General features: G+C 36.7%; 1 protein-coding gene across 11 annotated transcripts in view; it reads left to right on the forward strand.

Annotated features, from left to right (window-relative positions):
• CCSER2 (coiled-coil serine rich protein 2) overlaps nt 1–25,880 on the forward strand; it is a 193,678-nt gene that overhangs the window by 103,251 nt on the left and 64,547 nt on the right. For all 11 annotated transcript variants that reach the window (XM_044239966.1, XM_044239970.1, XM_044239964.1 and 8 more), the window contains one exon: nt 5,987–6,182. In XM_044239966.1, the coding sequence (XP_044095901.1) occupies nt 5,987–6,182 (196 nt within the window). The remainder of the gene's footprint in view (nt 1–5,986; nt 6,183–25,880) is intronic.

Consider the following 25,880-nt stretch of genomic DNA (forward strand, 5'->3'; position numbering starts at 1 on the left):
ATTTTTGTGTACCATGTAAAGGATCATTTCTTTCTGTATGGATTCTAGTTTTTTTAGTATCATCGTTGAAAAGACAATCCAGTCTCCTTTTTGTTTTTTGGGTTTTTTTTTTCTTTTCCTAGGTTTTCTTTGTTTTTCTTTTATTGAAGTGTAATAAAAATAGTGTTATATTAGTTTCAGGTATACAACATACTGATTCAACAGATTTATACAGACTCAGTACTCATCATAAATATAGTCACCATCTGTCACCAAAACATTATTATAATATTATTGACTATATTCTCTGTGCTGTAGTTTTCATCTTTGTGACTTAATTATTTTGTAACTGGGAATTTGTACCCATTTCTACCCTTTATTCATTTCCCTTATCCTTTTTCTTAGATTCCCATTGGCACCCATCAGTTTGTTCTCTGTATTTAAAAGTCTGTTTCTTTGTTTATTTGTTCATTTGTTTTTTAGCTTCCACATATAAGTGAAATCATGGTATTTATCTCTCTTTGTCTGACTTATTTTACCTAGCATAATACCTTGTAGGTCCATTCATGTTGTTGCAAATGGCAAGATGTTTTCTTTTTTTTTTAATAGTTGAGTAATATTCCATTGTGTGCATACATGCACATACACACACCACATCTTTATCCATTCATTCATCTATCAGTGGACACTTGGGTTGTGTCCCAATACGTAATTATCTCGGCTATTATAAATATGCTGCAGTAATTGTAAAGGTGCATGTATCTTTTTAAATTAGTGTTTTTGTTTTTCCCGTCAGTAGCGGAATTACTAGATCATATGGTATTTCTGTTATCCTGTGTTCTTTGAATTGCCTTTGCTCTTTTGTCAAAGATCGTTTGACTATATGTGTGGATATATTTTGGATTCTCTGTTTTGTTATAGTGATTTGTATATTTTTTCATCCGTACTACTGTCTTAATTACTGTCACTTTGTGTAGTAAGTCTGAAAATGAGATAGTGTCATTATTCTTTCTTTTTCTTTTTATTGGTTATCCTGGCTCTTCTTCCTGTTCGTATAAACTTTGTTGATATTCACAAAATAATTTGGTGGGATTTTAATTGAGGGTATGTTGAAAAAATTGAAAAAATTGAAACATTGAAAAAATATAATAACCATGAATATAAAAATACATGTTTAATTTTTAATATACAATTTTTATTAAAGATGAAAAAAGAAACACTAAAGGTTTTGTGAGGTCAAAGTGTAACTCAGATTAGGAAATAAATGAAGAAGAAAAATTCTCTTTCGCCCTGTCTCTCACACACACATTTCCACTTACTGTTCTAATGTGTGAATCACATCTTCAGAGTAGCACAGAATCACACATCTTAGTAATTAAGGAGCTCCGGTAGAAGTGAAGGGTATAAGTATGTGGGTACAGCCACTATTTGGAGAGATTTTCTTTAAAACTGCAATAATGATTATGCAGTGATTTGATTATTAGGTGTGTGGATTGTTGATGCTGTTGTATGGATTCAATTTAAATGGGTTAAAAAAACTTATCTCTTAGAGATTCCTTTTTGCAGTTATTCTGATCCCATTCTGGGGGGATGACTTTATTATCTATACTTCTAGAAAAATATTGTACAATATTGGTGATGGTAGACAGTTCTTTCTCATGCTTCTGTAACTACTGAACTCATTTTTGCCTCAACTCATCCCTATATTGGTTCACTTCTTCATATTCAATAGCCTGTCTGGCCTGTGGTTAGCTGCAGTCTGCCTGTACTAACACACTGCTAATAGTCCAGTGTGTTCCCCCAGACAGCATGCAGTCTTCTTTTGCTTTCACTATTTAAGTTCTCTACCAGAAATCCACGATTGTTAAAGTCTGTATACAAATAGATTTATGCCTGTCAACTTATTATGGGTTCTTGTGTCCAATAATTCCACTATTGTCCCATGTTTATTTTTCTTTACATTCTTTATGTCTTCAAGCTTGGGACTCTTGGAACTCATTCTCTTTTAAAGGTTCAGATTGACATGTGTGAACTGCATTATCCTCTCAGAATGTGGAATCTCAAAATCTTCATTTTCTTTCTGTCCTATTTTTTTCCCTCTCTTATCTTTAATGGTATCCATTTATTTTCTGAAAATAATCCCTGGCATATATTTGTTTTCTGTTACATCTTTGTCTTCTTTTGCCTCTTGACCTTCTCAATTATCTTCATTTTTTTCCAGCTAAGTTCTGTAAGGGTGTTATGTTATTTCCAGTGTTTTTTCAGATGACTTCACACCAAATACCTGGGTATAAACAAATCGTGTTAAAATTTATCAATTGGGGGGGCGCCTGGGTGGCTCAGTGGGTTAAGCCGCTGCCTTCAGCTCAGGTCATGATCTCAGGGTCCTGGGATCGAGCCCCGCATCGGGCTCTCTGCTCAGCAGGGAGCCTGCTTCCTCCTCTCTCTGTGCCTGCCTCTCTGCCTGCTTGTCATCTCTCTCTGTCAAATAAATAAATAAAATCTTTAAAAAAAAAAATAAAATAAAATTTATCAATTGGGGACTATAGGTGAAGGTTATAGGGCATTATAGTATTCTTTGGACTTTTATGTTAGAAAATTTTTTCAATATACAAAAGTTGGAAATTATACTAACAACAGTAATACAATAGCAATTAGTTAACATTTACTACATGTCAGGCACTGTTCCAAGCACTTTAACATATATTACCTCATTTGAGACTTATACCAACCTAATGAGGTAAGTACTGTTATTATCCTCATTTTATAGATCAAGAAAATGAAGGATTTATAAGTAATTTGTCCTGTTACTAGCTAGTAAGTGATAAAGGTGAGATTTGAACTCAGGTAATCTGTATAGGTAATATAAAAATGAGTTTTCAAAGATCTTGTAGTCTAATTAGAGATGATAGCTATATAGATTTCTTTAATTTGTACTAAGTAAATTAAGGATCCTAAAGTGCTAGTTTTATCTAGTTGAGGGGATCAGGAAGGGCTTTTAGAGGAAGTAGCATTTTAGTATGAGGAGAAGATGTAAGTTTCATTTTGGGTCTCATGGTGTAAGTATTTGAAATGCAACCTAAGGTATATGAGCTTTATTTATTTTGCACTGGAGAACATTGGGAGTTAAAGAAATTATGGCCCAAAGACATTAAGTATTTTTAGTAGCTAGTTACTGTCAGTCAGGATTTAAACCTTACTCCTAGGTGCGAGGTGGCTCTTTTATACCATTGCAGTTTTCTAGGTACCAAATCTTTGACCCTGTATTGTTAATGATAAAAACTTGTGACTCTTCTTTTGAATGTTTTTAATTCATTAGTTTGTTGCATGTAGGTAATTTTTAGTCAACCTAAAATAAGCCTTGCTCTGTACCTGTTTCTTATATTGTAGATTGCAGACCAGTCTCATTCAGTCTCTTTCCTTTCCACTCTTTGTTTTATTCACTTGATAACATAACAAGTAAAGTTTAATTTGTTATTAACTGGGACTTTTTAATGTAACTGCTTCCAGATTATAATTTTAAAGTAGTAACTAAAGAACGTTAGAATTTCAGCGATGGAAGCTTGAAAAGAAATAACCTAGTGGTTAAAATCCATGATCCTTAATCATTCAGGGAAAGCAACAACAAAAATAAACAAATAAAAAGCTAACTGGTATCTGATATAGAGGAAAAGAATATACAGTCTGTGTCTTCATGGAGTTTATAATTTGGCACAGATTGCCAATGAACAAATATACTATGTCAGATAATATGGTGGGGCATATTAGAGGGCTCTATAAGGACACCCGTGGAAGTATCAAACCCTGCTTTGGGGGGATTAAGGAAGCTTTCCCTGAGGAAATGCCAACTAATTTAAGATGAAGAAGAGTTATCATTCTCTAGATTAAGTGGCAATGGAGGATAGGGTGGGTAGCCTGGCCAGGAGTAAAGAGAGTTTGACATAGGTTTGGAGATGGGGGAGATTGTAGTGTGCTTCAGGCAGTCTCAGGTAATTGACTGTGGATTAAGAAGTCAGTTTAAGGGAAGCAGATGTGTTAAGGGATAAAGTTAAAGAATATATTGGATTCAGTCTATCTTTGGCCTCATAAAGCCATATTTAAGTGTGTCCCTGTCCCTGAAAAACACGTCTTGCACTTTGTGCCATTGCTTTTTTTTCCCCCAATTTATTTATTTTCAGAAAAACAGTATTCATTATTTTTTCACCCATTGCTTTTTATTTTCTTTTTCCAGAAAGCCTTCACTTTTCATTCCAGTCAAATTCAAACTTTATAGTTTATCCCAGGTTCTTTTCTGCCCAAGAAAATCTTCCTAAGTATGTCAGCTTTTTTCCCCAAAAATATCGCTTATCTCTTTTCTTCATATGCCAGATAATTCTATATTTTTGTTTTACTGCTTTGCTAACTTATTATTACTATGTATTTTTTATTACTTCCTGTATAGATTATCCATCTATTCAGTAATGAATGGTTAAATCATACTAATTGATCAGTATTTGAAATTTAATAATTCAACTATGACTTGAACCATAAAAATAAAGCAGAATTCTATATAAACACATTAGATCTTAACTATAGATCAGCAATTTAGAAGTTCTTAAATTTTTTTTCATTAGGTTAAAACAAGAATCAGACCTGAAATCCCATATGAAAAATAGTTTCAGAAAAATATAATCTTGTGAAAACCAAGCTTATATTGAATATTTAAGAGTTTGGAGATTTGGGACTATTTGTTTGAAAACTAGAAAATTTAGTGAAAACCATGTTTCTACTTTTTCAGTCTGGTTAAAAATTAATGTGTTGTGGCTTTTGCAAATTTAATGCATCATGAATTTAACTTTAATCCTGATATGTTAACATAACCATTATTTGGAGAGAATACTCTTTCAGTGTGTTATTTTATATATTTTATGTTTTTTTAAATTTTTATATATATATATATATATATATATACACATATATATTTATTAAAATGTCATTTATTTATTTATTTGACAGAGAGACAGCGAGAGAGGGAATATAAGCAGGGGGAGTGGGAGAGGGAGAAGCAGGCCTCCTGCTGAGCAGGGAGCCCCATGCGGGGCCTGATTTCAAGACCTTGGGATGACCTGAGCTGAAGGCAGACGCTTAAAGACTGAGCCACGCAGGCGCCCCCATATATATGTATTTATATATCTATTTACATATATACTAATTTCATGTCTTAAGAACCAACTGGAACTATGTATTATGTGAATGCAGTAATTTCATAATTGATGCAGCTAATGACTTCTGATTAAAACATTGTGTTTTTCACATCCATGAAACAAATCGGCCCTAGGTTATTTTTTTCCTGCTTTTTTCAGCATGCATGTTTTATGAAACTAAAGGGAGGTTTAAATTTTCTTAGAGTAGATTTTTTTGAAATATAGTTAAGATTAGGAAATAGGTGGTGTGTATAAGACTTTTATAAAACCAAGTTTAACCTTTATTGGAAAAGAAGATTTATCAATAATGAAAAAACAAAACAAGAAGTAACAGTTCATCTGTCTCAACTGTTTGCTGGGACTTAGAAGAGAATGGAATCTAGCAGTATGTGACCAAACTGGGAATTAACATAGGTAACATATTTATGGGGCTAAAAATAAGATGTGAAGTTCAAGAGGCCAATTAAAGTCAAAAGCTAAAGAGTGGACAATCTGTTCAGGCAAGAAAATAAGTATAATTTTTTTCAGAAAAGGCCTTTCCCTAGAATTTTTTGTTTCTCTTCTATTTCCTAAAGAAAAAGGTTTATTCACCAATCTGTAGAATGCACAAAAAGGGGGAGGAGTGCAGAAGATAATTATGAGAACTAGAACTGATTGGAAATTTTGGTAAAAACAAATTCATTATCTGAGGTAAACAAAAGTCAAAGGCTATGTGATAATGATAAATGATTTGTAATAATCACTGCAATAATTACATTACCCTATTTCTTTCTGAAATTATATTGTATATCTTTTCCCTCCAACTTCTTCCCCTGTCCTTCCAGAGGCTCTCCCTATAGAGAATCTCCTTTGGGTCATTTTGAAAGCTATGGAGGGACCCCCTTTTTCCAGGCTCAGAAGATGTTTGTAGATGTACCCGAAAATACAGTGATATTAGATGAGATGACGCTCCGGCACATGGTCCAAGATTGTACTGCTGTAAAAACTCAGTTACTCAAACTGAAACGTCTGTTGCATCAGGTGAGTATATATGAACGTTTTTAGTTCTGATATTTTGAACTGTAAAATGGATTGACTTTACTTTCTTTCAAGTTAATTGGGTTTCTAATACCTATTCAAATTTCTGTAGAAATAATGCTTGCAAGTAATACATAACAAACTTGTGTTGGAGAAAAAATATTTTTTTTTTGTGATGCTTTCAGTACAGTCCCCAACATTTATGAGCTGTTTGATATTTGGTAAGCCAATTTTTCTCCTATTTCCTTATATTTATAGTATGTGCATTATAAAATTGACAGAATTAGAAATAGTAGTTGTAAAATTAGAAGTATCATAGTCAGACATTCAGTCATCAGTGGCTGCTACTATAATTTCAGCTACGTAGGAAATAGCGGTTTTTACTTACATAATCATAGTCATATAATTTAACTTCTGTTTGAAACCTTCAAGTTTAGTCCTCTTCTGTCCTTTTTTTTTTTTTTTTTTTTTTGAGAAAATTGAGACTTGTAGCAGTGATAAGACTTGTCCAAAGACACAGGGTGAGCTGATATTAGAAGCTATCTTCTTATTTGGTAGTACTGTTTTTGGTTCAAACTTACAGACAAAGTCAGATGAATAGCAGAAAACTAAAGAATAATTTTAAATCATGGGTATCTTTTGGTTAGTTTTAAAGTTGTGTTTGTTTTTTGTAGACTAGCCACATTTTGCTTAAAATTATGGTTGAGAACGAACAATCTAGCTTCTCTGCTGACCTTGTTTTCTGGATTACCTTCCTCAGGGTTGTATGTTATAGCTTCTTATGAGCAGGGACCAATTAAAATTCCTGGTGTTCATCAAAACCAAACTCTTGACAGATGCTCAGTAAAGGCTAGTTGAAGTGAAATATGGCTCCTGTGTTAGTAACAATAATGACAATTAGTGTAAATATCCTATTAAAGTCTTGAAAATTGTTATGTAAGTACTTGATAATGTATTCTTTGGATTACTCTTTTCCATTTTTGTGGATGTTGGATTACTTTTTGAAAATAAACTTTTCTGTGCTATGCCTGGGAGCAAGAAAGTGGAATATCTTTTTCAGATCTGAGATCTTGGGACTTCTCCGAAGGGAGGAAAGTGGTTTCATGATTGAAATATTCAGACATAGAGCTTAGAATTTTAACTGTAACTAGGAGATAGACTCTGGTTTATAGTGTTTCTCTGCTCATTAGTCTGGGGAGATTTTCTCAACAGAAGCTTCAGGGTCAAAGGAAAAAGAAGGTAGAAGTGGTAGGGGAATAGCTAAAATATGTTCAAGATACTATGAATCCTTGTACTACTATACCACATGCCCTCTTTTGTGTCTGGGTTTATTGCTCTGAAACATGAAGCATGATAAATACCAGCTAATCCGACCATGCCACCACGTCTAATAATAGAAGTAGTATAATTCAGGAGACAATACATGAATTGATAACCAATGATAAGTACCATAAAAACAAAACTTTTTTCAGACACTTTAAGAAAAACTGTGACTCTCTTAATGGCTCTTTTCTGTCATTATCACCTCTGAAATGTTATAGTAAATACTGGTCAAGTTAACTTTACTTTTTGTTTATGAAATGAAAACAAAATTATGAGAAGAGAAATTGCAGAAGCTTTTAAGGGCATCTTTGAAATTTCCCAAAATGCTAACAGAAGTTAAAAGCTAAATGAGTCTAAGATTTCATATAACTATTTCTATTTTTTCCGCATTTAATATTACTAAATTTTAAGAAGTTCAGTGTGATACATATACATAGTTTTAAAAAATTCATATTGTATTCAGAGATTTACTGAAAATGCAGTATTTCTGTTCTTCTCTTCATCTCAATCAGCCTTTTTATTCTGAACAGATTACTGTCTGAAGATTTCTCTAGAACTGTCATTCAGAGTCTTCCTTTTGTCATATTGTGGGATTGGGTCCACTATTTCTTGGGTATCTTTTTAGTTTATTCCCTCATTTTGCTAGAGTATATCTTTAATTTACTTTTAAAGAGAGGGCAAATGGATGGTAAATTTTTTTTAGTTACTGCATTACTAAAAATTTCTTTTATCTACTCTAATATTTGATATTAATGATTTGGTGAGGATGGAAGAAATGATTTTTCCATTAGAAATCTGAATGCAGGGGCGCCTGAGTGGCTCATTGGTTAACAAGCCTCTGCCTTTGGCTCAGGGTCCTGGGATCAAGCCCCACATCGGGCTCTCTGCTCAACAGGGAGCCTGCTTCCCCCTCTCTCTCTGCCTGTTTCTCTGCCTTCTTGTGATCTCTGTCAAATAAATAAATAAAATCTTTACAAAAAAATCTGAATGCATTGCTTTTTTGGGATTCAGGTTGCCACTGAGAAGAGTCTACATTCTGATCCATTTTATATGTTATTTGCCTGTTTTTATTATTCTGAGAGATGTATTAATCCTTTTTTTCCTGGCACTTTAATCTTTTATTTTTGACATTATGTAGTTTTACAGAGATGTCCTGGGATTTGAGTTGTGTTGTAGTTGTTTGTATTTTTCCTTTTAATGTATGGGTAATTTAGTAGACTCTTTGGAGATACATATTGTGTGAAATTTTTAAAAGTTTTTCTATGTTTTTTGTTTTTACCTCATTTTCTCTATATCTTTCTGGAATTCTTGCTAATTACAAACTAGAGCTTCTGAATTTATTCTCAATCTTTTATCTTTTTATTTTATACTTTCCTTTGGTTTTAATTATCTTTCCTCATATATTCCCTCAACTTCATATTTCAGCTCTCCATTTCTGTTCCCCCCATACTCCCAAGAAAAGGGGGGGGTTCTCTTCTTTTTACTTATCTTGACAAGTGTATCCTCAGGTTCCAGGAACTATTTATTATATACAATTCCTTATTCATATCATTCAATTTTTGTTTTATCAGTAACTATATTAAGTAGAGTGTTCCTGCTAGTTTTTGTTACAATTTCTTAGGTTCCTTATATTATCTGTCTCTTTCCAAATAGGCATTTTGTCCTTTATGTTTATTTTGGTTTCTTTCTTTTGGAATCTTTCTTCAAATATCTAATGATTATTTGCTGTTTATTAATATTTAAGAGTGAGGAATTAAAAAGTTGATTCCAGACTTTTTATATGTGGGCTGGGCTGGTCAATTGGCTGGATTGATTTTATAGTACTAGATGGATATTGAAGGACCCTCAGTATCTATTGAGTGGAGGGTTTTTTCCTTCTTAGGTTGTTCTGTTTTCTCCAGAGAAGCAACCTCTGATTTTTTTGCTTGGAATAGAGGTAAAAGACTGGAAGTCTGGTCTTGCCTTGTGGAGACTTCTAGTTAATTCCCATCATCTTTAACCTTGATGGGTCATATTCTTACTTTTTTCTATATCTAGCATTTTGACCCTTATTGGGGTTGTATAGGGCAAATTGGTTCTCTTTTTGTCCATGTTCCCTATCCATTCATACTGCAGTTATGCTTTTTCCAGTCCTGCTAAATCACTTATTAAAGTTTCTGTCCCTTCTGTAATTCTCTTTATTATCATGGTTTATATGTTTTAAAATTTTTCTTCTTTATCATTTTAGTATAGGACTAAAAGAAAAGATTAAAGTATTTCTAATCAGAAGTCCTCTTCTTTTGGGGCACCTGGATGGCTCAGTCGGTTAAGCATCTCTACTCTTGATTTTGGCTCAAGTCATGATCATAGGGTGGTGAGATCTATCCCTGCCTCAGGTTCTGCACTGGGTGTAGAACCTGCTTAACTTTTTCTCTCAGGACACCTGGGTGGCTCAGTCAGTAAGCCATCTGCCTTTGGCGCAGGTCATGAACTTCGGGTCTTGGGATTAAGTCCCGCATCAGGTTTTTTGCTCAACGAGGAGTCCGCCTCTCTCTCTGCCTGTTGCTCCCCCTACTTATGTACTCTCATTTTCTATCTGGCAAAAAATTAAAAAAAAAAAAAAAGAAAGAAAAAAAAATTTGCTCTCCCCCTCCCCCCATACTCCCAAGAAAAGGTGGGGGGGAGTTCTCTTCTTTTTAAAAATACAGAGAAAATATTTTTTAAATTACTTTAGCTATATGAATGCCTCCTTTTGAAATTTCAGTGTGTCACAGCTCAAAATTTGATTGTTCTTTGGATATTCTTATTGTTTGCTGGATTTGCTATTAGAGAGGTGGGGTTTTGCACTCATTTGCAAACATAAGAATTTAAGTAAACACTGGTAACCAGTATCTGTTTGGGCTACTCATAAGAGATTGATTATTATAGGGAGGAGTCACCCTGATTTCAATAAAATATGAAGTCCTGGAAGATTTGACTGAGTACTAGCTCAGAAACAAGAATGTCCACAAAGGATAAGGGGAGGAGTCAAGATGGCGGAGAAGTAGCAGGCTGAGACTACTTCAGCTAGCAGGAGATCAGCTAGATAGCTTATCTAAAGATTGCAAACACCTACAAATCTATCAGCAGATTGAAGAGAAGAAGAACAGCAATTCTAGAAACAGAAAAACAACCACTTTCTGAAAGGTAGGACTGGCGGAGAAGTGAATCCAAAGCAACGGGAAGATAGACCCTGGGGGAAGGGGCCGGCTCCCGGCAAGCGGCGGAGCAACAGAGCACAAAATCAGGACTTTTAAAGTCTGTTCCGCTGAGGGACATCGCTCCAGAGGCTAAACCGTGGGGTCAGCGTGGCCTCAGGTCCCACAGGATCACAGAAGGATCGGGGGTGTCTGAGTGTCGCAGAGCTTACAGGTATTAGAATGAGGAGGCCGGCTACAGAGGCAGAGCCGACAGTGAGCTTACAGCTAGGGGGTACCTTGAACGGGTCGCAGGCTCGTTGAGCTCGGAGCGCGGCTGGAGGTCAGGCAGACGGGAGTTACTGGGTGCTGTTTTCTGAGGGCACATTGAGGAGTGGGGCCGTGGGCTCTCGGCTCCTCCGGGCCGGAGACCGGGAGGCCACCATTTGTACTCCCGTCCTCCGGAACTCTACGGAAAGCGCTCAGGGAACAAAAGCTCCTAAAATCATACCCGAGTGGATTACTCAGCCCGGCCCCTGGTAAGGGTGGTGCAATTCCGCCTGGGGCAAAGACACTTGAGAATCACTACAACAGGCCCCTCCCCCAGAAGATCAACAAGAAATCCAGCCAAGACCAAGTTCAGCTACCAAGGAGTGCAGTTTCAATACCAAGGAGAGCAGCAGAATTCCAAGGAGGAGAAAGCAAAGCACGGAACCCATGGCTTTCTCCCGATGATTCTTTAGTCTTGCAGTTAATTGAATTTTTTTTCTTCATTTTTTTCTCTTCTTCTGCTAAAATTTTTTAACTTTTACCCTTTTCTTTTTTAACGTTTTTTAACCCGTTTATCTAATATATATATATATTCTTTTTTATACTTTTCTTTATTTGTTTTCTATTTTTAATTCCTTTCTTTCTTTCTGAACCTCTTTTTATCCCCTTTCTCCCCCCTCACGATGTGGGATCTCTTCTGATTTGGTTAAAGCATATTTTCCTGGGGTTGTTGCCACCCTTTTAGTATTTTTATTTTATTTAGTATTTTACTTGCTCCTTCATATACTCTTATCTGGAAAAATGACAAGGCAGAAAAATTCACCACAAAAAAAAGAACAAGAGGCAGTACCGAAGGCTAGGGACCTAATCAATACAGACATTGGTAATATGTCAGATCTAGAGTTCAGAATGACAATTCTCAAGGTTCTAGCCAGGCTCAAAAAAGGCATGGAAGATATTAGAGAAACCCTCTCAGGAGATATAAAAGCCCTTTCTGGAGAAATAAAAGAACTAAAATCTAACCAAGTTGAAATCAAAAAGCTATTAATGAGGTGCAATAAAAAAATGGAGGCTCTCAATGCTAGGATAAATGAGGCAGAAGAAAGAATTAGCGATATAGAAGACCAAATGACAGAGAATAAAGAAGCTGAGCAAAAGAGGGACAAACAGCTACTGGACCACGAGGGGAGAATTCGAGAGATAAGTGACACCATAAGACGAAACAACATTAGAATAATTGGGATTCCAGAAGAAGAAGAAAGAGAGAGGGGAGCAGAAGGTATACTGGAGAGAATTATTGGGGAGAATTTCCCCAATATGGCAAAGGGAATGAGCATCAAAATTCAGGAGGTTCAGAGAATGCCCCTCAAAATCAATAAGAATAGGCCCACACCACATCGCCTAATAGTAAAATTTACAAGCCTTAGTGACAAAGAGAAAATCCTAAAAGCAGCCCGGGAAAAGAAGTCTGTAACATACAATGGTAAAAGTATTAGATTGGCAGCTGACTTATCCACAGAGACCTGGCAGGCCAGAAAGAGCTGGCATGATATTTTCAGAGCACTAAACGAGAAAAACATGCAGCCAAGAATACTATATCCAGCTAGGCTATCATTGAAAATAGAAGGAGAGATTAAAAGCTTCCAGGACAAACAAAAACTGAAAGAATTTGCAAACACCAAACCAGCTCTACCGGAAATAATGAAAGGGGTCCTCTAAGCAAAGAGAGAGCCTAAAAGTAGTAGATCAGAAAGGAAAAGAGACAATATACAGTAACAGTCACCTTAAAGGCAATACAATGGCACTAAATTCATATCTTTCAATAGTTACCCTGAATGTTAATGGGCTAAATGCCCCAATCAAAAGACACAGGGTATCAGAATGGATAAAAAAACAAAACCCATCTATATGTTGCCTACAAGAAACACATTTTAAGCCCAAAGATGCCTCCAGATTTAAAGTGAGGGGGTGGAAAAGAATTTACCATGCTAATGGACATCAGAAGAAAGCAGGAGTGGCAATCCTTGTATCAGATGAATTAGATTTTAAGCCAAAGACTATAATAAGAGATCAGGAAGGACACTATATCATACTCAAAGGGTCTGTCCAACAAGAAGATCTAACAATTTTAAATGTCTATGCCCCCAACATGGGAGCAGCCAACTATATAAACCAATTATTAACAAAATCAAAGAAACACATCAACAATAATACAATAATAGTAGGGGACTTTAACACTCCTCTCATTGAAATGGACAAATCATCCAAACAGAAGATCACCAAGGAAATAAAGGCCTTAAATGATACACTGGACCAGATGGACATCACAGATATATTCAGAACATTTCATCCCAAAGCTACAGAATACACATTCTTCTCTAGTGCACATGGAACATTTTCCAGAATAGATCACATCCTCAGTCCTAAATCAGGACTCAACCGGTATCAAAAGATTGGGATCATTCCCTGCATATTTTCAGACCACAATGCTCTGAAGCTAGAACTCAACCACAAGAGGAAGTTTGGAAAGAACCCAAATACATGGAGACTAAACAGCATCCTTCCAAAGAATGAATGGGTCAACCAGGAAATTAAAGAGGAATTGAAAAAAATCATGGAAACAAATGATAATGAAAACACAACGGTTCAAAATCTGTGGGACACAACAAAGGCAGTCCTGAGAGGGAAATATATAGCGGTACAAGCCTTTCTCAAGAAACAAGAAAGGTCTCAGGTACACATCCTAACCCTACACCTAAAGGAGCTGGAGAAAGAACAAGAAAAATCCTAAACCCAGCAGGAGAAGAGAAATCATAAAGATCAGAGCAGAAATCAATGAAATAGAAACCAAAAAAACAATAGAACAAATCAACAGAACTAGGAGCTGGTTCTTTGGAAGAATTAATAAAATTGATAAACCCCTGGCCAGACTTATCAAAAAGAAAAGAGAAAGGACCCAAATAAATAAAATCATGAATGAAAGAGGAGAGATCACAACTAACACTAAAGAAAAACAAACAATTATAAGAACATACTATGAGCAACTCTATGCCAACAAATTTGACAACCTGGAAGAAATGGATGCATTCCTAGAAACATAAAAAGTACCACAACTGAACCAGGAAGAAATAGAAAGCCTGAACAGACCCATAACCAGTAAGGAGATTGAAACAGTCATTAAAAATCTCCAAACAAAAGCCCAGGGCCAGACGGCTTTCCGGGAGAATTCTACCAAACATTTAAAGAAGAGCTAATTCCTATTCTCCTGAAACTGTTCCAAAAAATAGAAATGGAAGGAAAACTTCCAAACTCATTTTATGAGGCCAGCATCACCTTGATCCCAAAACCAGACAAGGATCCCATCAAAAAAGAGAGCTATAGACCAACATCCTTGAGGAACACAGTTGCGAAAATTCTCACCAAAATACTAGCCAATAGGATTCAACAGTACATTAAAAGGATCATTCACCATGACCAAGTGGGTTTTATTCCAGGGCTGCAAGGTTGGTTCAACATCTGCAAATCAATCAATGTGATACAACACATCAATAAAAGAAAGAACAAGAACCATATGATACTCTGAATAGATGCTGAAAAAGCATTTGACAAAGTACAGCATCCCTTCCTGATCAAAACTCTTCAAAGTGTAGAGATTGGGGGCACATAGCTCAATATTATCAAAGCCATTTATGAAAAACCCACCGCAAATATCATTCTCAATAGAGAAAAACTGAAAGCTTTTCCGCTGAGGTCAGGAACACGGCAGGGATGTCCATTATCACCTCTGGTATTCAACATAGTACTAGAAGTCCTAGCCTCAGCAATCAGATAACAAAAGGAAATTAAAGGCATCCAAATTGGCAAAGAAGAAGTCAAATGATCACTCTTCACAGATGATATGATACTATATGTGGAAAACCCAAAAGACTCCACTCCAAAACTGCTAGAACTTGTACAGGAATTCAGTAAAGTGTCAGGATATAAAATCAATGCACAGAAATCAGTTGCATTTCTCTACACCAACAACAAGACAGAAGAAAGAGAAATCAAGTTGTCAATCCCATTTACAATTGCACCCAAAACCATAAGATACCTAGGAATAAACCTAACCAAAGAGGCACAGAATCTATACTCAGAAAACTATAAAGTACTCATGAAAGAAATTGAGGAAGACACAAAGAAATGGAAAAATATTCCATGCTCCTGGATTGGAAGAAGAAATATTGTGAAAATGTCTATGCTACCTAAAGCAATCTACACATTTAATGCAATTCCTATCAAAGTACCATCCATCTTTTTCAAAGAAATGGCACAAATAATCCTACAATTTAATGGAACCAGAAAAGACCTCGAATAGCCAAAGGAATATTGAAAAAGAAAGCCAAATTTGGTGGCATCACAATTCCGGACTTCAAGCTCTATTACAAAGCTGTCATCATCAAGACAGCATGGTACTGGCACAAAAACAGACACATAGATCAATGGAACAGAATAGAAAGCCCAGAAATAGACCCTCAACTCTATGGTCAACTAATCTTCGACAAAGCAGGAAAGAATATCTCATGGAAAAAAGACAGCCTCTTCAATAAATGGTGTTGGGAAAATTGGACAGCCACATGCAGAAAAATGAAATTGGACCATTTCCTTACCCCACACGAAAATAGATTCAAAATGGATGAAGGACCTCAATGTGAGAAAGGAATCCATCAAATCCTTGAGGAGAACACAGGCAGCAACCTCTTTGACCTCAGCCGCAGCAACATCTTCCTAGGAACATCGCCAAAGGCAAGGGAAGCAAGGGCAAAAATGAACTATTGGGATTTTATCAAGATCAAAAGCTTTTGCACAGCAAAGGAAACAGTTAACAAAACCAAAAGACAACTGACAGAATGGGAGATGATATTTGCAAACAACATATTAGATAAAGGGCTAGTGTCCAAAATCTATAAGGAACTTAGCAAACTCAACACCCAAAGAACAAATAATCCAATCCAGAAATGGGCAGAGGACATGAACACACATTTCTGCAAAGAAGACATCCAGGTGGCCACCAGACACATGAAAAAGTGCTCCATATCACTCGGCATCAGGGAAATAAAAATCAAAACTACAATGAGATATCACCTCACACCAGTCAGAATAAATAAAATTAACAAGTCAGGAAATGACAGATGCTGGCGAGGATGTGGAGAAAGGGGAACCCTCCTACACTGTTGGTGGGAATGCAAGCTGGTGCAGCCTCTCTGGAAAACAACATGGAGGTTCCTCAAAATTTTGAAAATAGTACTACCCTATGACCCAGCAATTGCACTACTGGGTATTTACCCTAAAGATACAAATGTAGTGATCCGGAGGGGCACGTGCACCCAAATGTTTATAGCAGCAATGTCCACAATAGCCAAACTATGGAAAGAACCTAGATGTCCATCAACAGATGAATGGATCAAGAAGATGTGGTATATATACACAATGGAATACTATGCAGCCATCAAAAGAAATGACATCTTGCCATTTGCGACAACGTGGATGGAACTATAGTGTGTCATGCTTAGCGAAATAAGTCAAGTGGAGAAAGACAACTATCATATGATCTCCCTGATAAGAGGAAGTGGTGAAGTAACATGGGGGGTTAAGGGGGTGGGAGAAGAATAAATGAAACAATCTGGGATTGGGAGGGAGACAAACCATAAGTGACTCTTAATCTCACAAAACAAACTGAGGGTTGCTGGGGGGAGGGGGGTTGGGAGTAGAGGGGTTGGGTTATGGACATTGGGGAGGGTATGTGCTTTGGTGAGTGCTGTGAAGTGTATAAACCTGGCAATTCACAGACCTGTACCCCTGGGGATAAAAATATATTATATGTTTATTTAAAAAAAAAAAAAAAAAGAATGTCCACAAAGAAAGAGGTAGTCTCATGATCTCTTATGTTCTCTTACTTTGCTGTTCTCCTTTCCAAGAGGTTTACCTCAAGGCAGTGTTATTTAGACAGAAATCTTTTCCTTGATTATTTTTAGCAGTTTAACAGTTAGGCTATTTAAGATTGAATTAAATTAGGCATGTGGGTGGCTCACTTGGTTAAGTCTCTGCCTTCAGCTCAGGTCATGATTCTGGGGTCCTGGGATTGGGTCCTGTGTCAGGCTCCTTGCTCAGTGGGGAGTCTGCTTCTCCCTTTCCCTCTGTCCCTCCCTGGTTGTGTTCTCTCTCTCTTTCAAATAAATAAATAAAATCTTAAAAAAAGATTGAAATAAATTCATAAAAGGAAACTAAAGAGAAATGATTAATGAAAATATAAATGGCATAAAAATGATTTCTATAGCCTGATTCTTAGTGGAAACAACAGAATTCTATAGAGCTCTTGAGAACTTTATATATAAAATTTCTAGTACTTACTACTCAGTAAATGTATATTAGATTGATTTTAGTCAGATAGTTTTATAATTGCCTTACCTGCCTTAGTTGCTGGTTATTCCTTAATCCAGTGGCCTCTCACTGCTGTCTTTATTTTCTTGATCTTCAGGACCTGATCAAGAGGCCATACTTGATAAGGACAAATGAGAAACCACCTTTGCATTTCCTTGATTTCCCCTTAATGTCTATTACCAGTTTGAAGGAATTGCCTTCAGAATTACTTTGGGTTCTCCAAAGAGAAAGAACTAAGAGAGAGATAGATAAAGCGGGGGGAGGGAGGAAGATTTATTATAAGGAATTGGCTCACATAGTTATGGAGGTTGAGAAATCCCAAGGGCAGTGATTGGTAAGCTAGAAACCTAGGAAGTGTCATGGTATAATTCTAGTCTGAGTCTGAAGGCCTGGGAACCAGGAGAGCCAGCAGTTAAGTTACAGAATGAGTATGAGTTCAAAAGCAGCAGAAGACCAATATTCCTGCTTAAAGACAGACAGACAGTGAAATTTCCCTTACTCCATCTTTTCTTCTGTTCAGGCCTTCAGTGGGTTGGATAAGGTTTACCCACATTGGGGAGGCATTCTGTAAGTTCATGGAGGTTGTTTTGGTATAAGTATTGTGAGCAGAGAAGCAAATCCATATCCAGAACAAGTATCTGTTCCAATAAGGACAAAACATTGTCTTTTCCATGATGGAAGTGGTCTAGTATCCTCAACCTGCCACCAGGTAGCTGGCTGATCATTGAAGGGGTGAGTGGTGCCACATCGGGGGCTCAGTGTTGATCTCTCCTGCCAGCAAGGTAGGCATAAAGCAATGACTGTAGCCGGGGTGGCCATGTTGCTAAGTCAACCTCCATCTCTGCCATAATTGCCATTTTGTTTATGAGCCTGTTGGGGGATAACAGAGGTGGCTGGGGTGAGAGGCTGACTGATATACAGGAATAGATCAGACTACCCACTTAAATTTTTAAATTCTCTTGTGCTGAGGTCACCTTTGGTGACCATTCACATGAGACACAAATATCTTCATGTTTTTTTGTGCATTCACAGAGGTCTATCCACCTACCTCTTCCCCAGATTTCCTTGTCACCAGTTTTTCAATCATGTTTCTTCTAAGTCCCTGGCCGTTGGCCCATGTATTGATATATAATTGCATGTCTGGATATTTTTCCTTCTAAGTAACCTGAACAGCCACGTGCAGTGCTTGACGTTCTGTCCCCTGGAAGAATTTTCCTTCCCCGTATTCTTCCAGGTCATACCAGAAAGGAGCTGTAATGTTGTAGCTATCCACTTCCAGATGTTGTCTGCATATCATATGGAACTGTAAACCAGACCTGAGTCTTGTATTCTCTTTGTCAGCTGATTCTAGGGAACTCCCCATGAGGCCATGTAGTTTGGATAGAGAGGGCAGTGTAGAAGGAGCGGGGACCATGGACATTTGAGCCACTTCTTCATGTATCTTATTTGTATTCTTAGGGCCTGTTTAGGCCTAATCACATTTATACCACTTCCATTTGATGATGGAATGTTTCATACACCTGCAACTTTATGACTTTGTGAGTCAGATAACACCCCGTTCATGATGGGCAGCTCGGGTAGCATGGTAACTTGGTGGCCCAAGATTAAGCATTCAGTCACTACTAAGACACAGTAGCAGGCCAAAAGCTGTATTTCAAAAGAACAGTAGTTATCTACAAAGGATGGCAGGGTTTTTCTCCAGAATCGTAAGGGCCTTCACTGAGATTCATGTACAAAGGCCTCTTTTAGTCTGCAAACAGTCATTGATACTTCCACACCATGGGACCTGCTAGGTCATAGGACCCACAGAGCAGAGCAACTTGAACAGCAGCCTGGACCCACTGCAAAACCCTCTGGGCTCAGCAGGCAGGACCTGTTGTTGCAGAACCTTCTGAACCTGCTGAAAACTAGCAGCTATTTGGGTCACGTGGTAAGTGGGCCAGAATAACACACCCAGATTCGGAGTATGTTGCCTCCAAAATCCAAAGATACCCACTAGTACTATAAATCTTTTTTTGATTATAGGAGGATCCAGATGTGTAATGACTTATCCTTTACCTTAGAAGGGATATTTTGGCACACCCATGGTCTTTACTCCTGCATACTACTCCTTTCTCAACAAACAGTTGTTTATATTCCTTTTGTGTTTCTGGCAGTTAAGAGCAAATTGATGATTGGGCAATGCGATTCAAAGTAGCTTGTAGAAGAATTTGTTATTAGTCCATGAAGTGTTAAAGAACTGTTGCCAGAATTGAAATAAACACATTTCATCCTTCTTCCAGAAATTTTTGGTATCAAAGAAAAAAACTGAGCCAAAACTAAACTGTTTAGTAACCAGTTGATTTATAGTCTGGTGCAAGCTTTTTATTATGTCGCAGACAGAGAATAATCTGTGCCAGAAGTGATCTGCAATTAAAACTGTAAATAACACTGGTGAAAGATATTATCCTTACTTGTGAAAGAGAAGTCCAGAAAATGAAAAAGATATGCAACCAAATATTAAACTAGAGGTATCTTTATGTAGTATACAAAATAGAAAAATTGCTGTGGCGTTGGAGATGAAGAAATTCATTCTGTGGCATTATGGAGATTTGAAACTGTAAGTTGAATTTATCAGTTTAGGATTTGGGGGAGATGAGTGGAATCAGCATGAACATGGTTACGGGGGAGATGGGGTGAGAGGCTGACTGATATACAGGAATAGATCAGACTACCCACTTAAATTTTTAAATTCTCTTGTGCTGAGGTCACCTTTGGTGACAGGTTCTTCAGAGCATGAGCTGCATTCGTCATGATGATTATGGGAAAACCCATGAGTATGTAAGATAATGAAGAGAAAGTCAGAAAAAGTGTTCACTTGATACACTTTTTAGTAACTTTTAATATAATTTCTTACATTAAAAATGTTTATTAATAAGAATTAAGCATTTATATTGCATTTGTAGTGGGATCTGTATTTCAGTAACTAAAATGGCATCTATATTTCAGTAACTGAATTCTTAATGAATTAGGATTGAATTTTGCTGAAGAATGCCAATAAATAAATGTAGAAAGTGTGATAAAATTAGAGAAAATAAAAATAAATAATAATACCCCTTTAGCTTGTTAGTGTCCCAAAAGTTGATGTGGGGAGGTGAAAGTGCTACATTAAAAGAAATTTAGCAGACAGCCAGATGTAATGTGAGATTCTGAATTGGATATTGGTTGACAGATCAACTACAGAAGGCATTTTGGACAATTGGAGGAAATTTGAATATGACCTGTGTTTTAGATGAGGTAGAAATTTATTGAAATGGAAAGTAAAGATTGTTGACTAAAGATAGGTTATAAAACAGTATGCGCATTATAGTGATATATTTTTACATATGTTTATATATGTGTATCTCCAGAAGGAAATGCACTAAGTTGTTAATAGTGATGATACCCAGCTGGTGAGAATGTGATGTCTTTTTTTTTTTTTATCTATTTTCTAATTTCTAATTTCTAATTTTCTAAAATATGTATTTACTATTTTGGGAAAAAAAAGTTATTGGAAAAGTACACATCCCTATTCAAAATCAGTTCGTAATGGGATATGGTTAAAATGTAGGATGCTAGAGAAGAGGCAGTAGTGATAGTTAGGTTTAGGACAGATTGTAAAGGGCCTATGTGCCACAAAAGGAGTTTGAGCATTACTCTTTAGGCAGTAGTAAGCCAAGTGAGTCACATGGTCAAATTGATATTTTAAAAATGTTATTTGAAGGGATTTGTGGAAAATGAATAGCAGAGGGAATGACTTAAATCATAATATTTAAGAGACTGTTACAGACATCCAAGTTTTAGCCTAAATTTGTTAAATTTAATTGCTTTGAAAATAGTTAAAATTGTGCTCTCTTCCATGTATATGTCCTACAGAGTTGTGTATGTAAAACTTATATAGTTGTCTGTATTGTGTACTGGGAAATTTTCTAGGTTTCCTAATGTACATTATCTTTAGTTCTTGAAAAGCTGGTGATAGCTGCTTCATCTCACAGCTGAAGACGTTGAGGCTCAGAAAGCTAATTAGTGGGGCAGCTGGGTGACTCAGTTGGTTAAGCATCGAACTCTTGATTTCAGCTCATGTCATGATCTCAGTGTCATGAGATTGACCTCCATGGGACTCCAAGCTCAGTGGGGAGTCTCCTTCTCTCCTTCCCGCCCCCCTCCTCATAGGCTCTCCCTCTAAAATAAATAAATCTTTAAAAAAAGAGAGAGAGAGAGAGAGAGATAGCTAATTAGTGATAAAACTAGGGCTACCCCCCCCCCCGCATCTTCATGACTCCAAGGCCTGTTGTGCACAGTGGCATTCTTAGGAGATTGACAGGGGGCAACAGGGAGAGAAGAATGTGAAGGCAGCCCCAACTCCTTACCATTACCCTGCAGCCCCTCAGCCAAACCCAGCTATAGAATACTTACTAAATAGGCCTCTATATTTAAGCATTCACTTGAACAGACTTCTCATTGTACACAGATAAAATTATAAGCCATTTTATTTCACCTTTGATCTGTTTTTTTTTTTTGTTTCTGTTATTTGTAGCTCAAGGTTATTTCACAGTTTAAGTAGTACTTTCATGTACTCTGTTTTCTTTATTGCAGTGACACTGTGGGACTGAGAGGATTGCAGTAATCTTATTTTAATGGCAGAGAATTAAGATTCCCAGATTTGTTTTTCTCAAGGTCACACAGTTGCATTCTAATGCAGAATGCATTTTAAACTCGGGGATTATGAAATTTTTTAGCTTAATACTTCTCATATTGTGTTGCCTAACTTAGAGATAGTTAAATAAGAATTTTGATCCTGATCTGTAACATGGGGACATTAAAAAAAATGATTTTTCAGTGATGTCTTGTCTCCTTACTTTAATTTCCTATACCCTGTTTCAAACAATTGAAGTATAATATACATGAAGAGAAGGGGATAGTTAATATATGTCTATCTCTCTTTTTACAAACTGCAAATACACATGTAGGCAGCACCCAGGAAGAAACAGAACTTTATACCAAACCCCCAAACAGAAGCATCACTACCTCTCATTTCTAATGGTGACTACCAGTTTTTGAAAACAGATTTGTTTGCATGTTTCTGAAATTTATATAAGTGAAATTATATATACTCTTTTTGTATCTGGCTTCTTTTGCTCAAGATTTTGTAAGTCATCCATTTTCTGCGTTCATTCACATTGCTCTAGATAAGAGTATTACATGATGTGAATATGCACTTTTTATTTGTTCTACAATTGATAAGCGTTTAGCAGTTTTCCAGTTTGGGATTACTATGAATAATGCTGCTGTAATATTCTAGTGTGTGTCTTTTGGTGAACATATGTGTACATTTTTGTTGGGTTTATAAGAGTGGAGTAGCTGAGTCATAAAGTATGTAGATATAGCTTTAGTGTATAATGCAAAACTGTTTTCCAAAGTGGTTATGCCAACCCATTTTCTTGCTTCCCATTTCTTTTCACTATTTTCCCTCTTTGCTTTATGATATTATCATAATCAGCATCTGTTTTGACCCTGTGGTAGGAAATGAAAACTCTAAGATGGAATCATGAGAAGAGCATGATGATAACTCTTAGTGACTATTTTTGGGGGATTGTAAAATATTTGGTTCACACCCTATCTACCTGTCTAGGGGATAAAAATAAAGAAGTGTATAATAGTGTTTTATGAATTGTCAAGTGTAATATACAAATGTTTTATTTCAGTATTTCCTCTCACCGCCAATGTTGAGAATAAAACCAGTACTTTTTCTAATGCTCTTCTTTTTTTTTTTTTTTTAAAGATTTTTTATTTATTTGTCAGAGAGAGAGAGGGAGAGCGAGCGAGCACAGGCAGACAGAATGGCAGGCAGAGGCAGAAGCAGGCTCCCCGCCGAGCAAGGAGCCCGATGTGGGACTCGATCCCAGGACGCTGGGATCATGACCTGGGCCGAAGGCAGCTGCTTAACCACCCAGGCGTCCCTTCTAATGCTCTTCTAATGCTCCTGTCTGACCTCTTACCTTGGCTCTTGCTCTCTGTGTAAATGAGTGAGGGTGTGTGTGTATGTGTGTTGGATGGAGTATTTAAAGCAGCAGCATTCTGGGTGAGTGTACTAAGAATTAAGGAGCTGCTGAAATAATGCCTCTTGGTGGCAAAGAACCACAGAAAAGCCAGGGAACTCATGCTTCTTTATCTCTGGACTTCTTTCATCATTCTAGAGGTGGGAGGGAGTTTATGAAATATACATGGAAAGCACATATACAACATAAGGGTACAAATAAATAATGTGAAACAGGTTTGTACTCACAACTAGGCTAAGAAATGAGGCATTAGGGGTACTTGTGTGGCTCAGATGTTTTAGCATCTGCCTTCAGCTCAGTTCACAATCTCTAGGTCCTAGGTTTGGGCCCCATGGCAGGCTCCCAGCTCAGCGGGGAAGTCTGCTTCTCCCTCCTCCCACCCCTCCACCCCCGACTTGTGCTCTTTCTGTCTCTCTCAAATGAATATAAAAATCTTTAAAAAAAATTTTTTTAAAAGAATTGACGCATTAAGAAGCTCCTATGTACTCCTTCCTGATTGTAGGTACTTCCAGAATCTAACATTTTCCTTGTTTTTCTGTTAATTTTTAACTGTCTATGTTTGTAGTCCTGTGGATACTAGTTTTGAATCTTTTTAGAAGTTTATATAGATGAAATTATGCTGTTTCTCTGTGACTTGCTTCTTTATTCAACATTTTTTTTTAAAGATTTTATTTATTTATTTGACAGAGAGAAATCACGAGTAGATGGAGAGGCAGGCAGAGAGAGAGAGGGAAGCAGGCTCCCTCCTGAGCAGAGAGCCCGATGCGGGACTCGATCCCAGGACCCTGAGATCATGACCTGAGCCGAAGGCAGCGGCTTAACCCACTGAGCCAGCCAGGCGCCCTTTATTCAACATTTTAAGCTTCATTCATATTTACGTTGTTTCATAAATTTTCATTTCTGTATTTTATGAGCAAACAATAAATTCTTTGCCCATTTTACTCTTGATGTACACTTTATTTCTTTCCACTTTGGGTTTTTCTTTCTGCTATGACAAGTAATATGAACATTTTCCTGGTACACATGTGTGAAAGTTCTTCTGGATTAATTAGGAGTGAAATTTCTGAATCATGAGACATAGAAGTGTTGCACTCTAGAAACATGGTACTATTTTTCAAAATTGTTCATTTTCACTCCCCATAAGTAGTTTATGCTGTTTTCCATTTTCTACATCTGTGCAACACTTGGTATTATCCAATTTCTTATTTTTGTCATGTGATGGGAATATAGTGATACTTAATTGTGGTTTTATTCTGTATTTCCTTGACTAATAAGAAATTTGAGCTTCTTCTTAGGTTTATGGAATGTTTGTTGCCTGGTCATGTCTTCTGTCTGTGTTTTAGATTTTTTTTTTGTATATTTTAGATGTAAGTATTTTGTTATATGTGTTACAGATATCTTCTTCCCTTCTGTAGCCTCCTTTTTCATTCTGTGGTATCTTTTCATGAGCAAATATTCTCAATTCTAATATAGTTGAAGTTAACAGACTTTTTTTTGTGTATGTGTGGGGTTTTTTCCTTTCAAAAATATTTAAGAAATCTCTCCTTGAGGTTATAGACATAATCTCCCTTTCTGTTAAAAAAATTAACAGTTTTGACCTTCACAATTAAATTACAAATACCTTGGTATTGATTTCAGTGTGTGTAAGTGTGAGCTAGATATCCACTTTCATTTTTTTCCTATATGAATAATTAGTGGATTCGGTGCTGAAAGTATTAAGAATCCACTCTTTTTCCTCACATATGTGGTGCCTGTCCATATATGTGACACTATCCCAATGTCAAATAACACAATCTAACATTGTTAGTAAGGCTTGATAATACATCATCGTGGTTCCCAGTCTTGCTCTTCTGCTGAAGTATCTTAACTATTCTTAGTCTTTTGCTTTTTCATAAAATGTTAGAATCATTTTGTTGAGTCCTGTGAAAAATTCTTTTGGGATTTTAATGGGAATAACAATGAACTAATAGATCAATTTCAGAAAGAATTAACATCTTATAATATTTTATTTGTTTATTTTTAAAAGATTTTATTTATTTATGTGACAGAGGGAGAGAGAGAGCCAAGTTAGCAAGCAAGAGCCCAAGCAGGCGGAGTGGCAGTCAGAGGGAGAAGTGGGCTCCCCACTGAGCAAGGAACCTGATATGGGGCTGATTCTGGGATCATGATCTGAGCCAAAGGCAGATTAAGCCACCCAGGTGCCCCCACAGCTTACAATATTTAGATGGGTGTCCAAAACCATGATAAATATATGTCCATTGATTCAGGGACACAAGCTGGGGAGTAGGAGAGGGAGAAGCAGGCTTCCCACTGAACAGGGAGCCCAATGCAGGGCTGGATCCCAGGACCCTGGGATCATAAGCTGAGCCAAAAGCAAATGCTTACTGACTGAGCCACCCATGGGCCCCCACTGATTCAGTTTTAAGAGTTTTTGCAATAAAATTTTATACTTTTTT

The sequence above is a fragment of the Neovison vison genome, chromosome 2 (assembly GCF_020171115.1).
Source record: "Neovison vison isolate M4711 chromosome 2, ASM_NN_V1, whole genome shotgun sequence".
NCBI lineage: Eukaryota > Metazoa > Chordata > Mammalia > Carnivora > Mustelidae > Neogale > Neogale vison.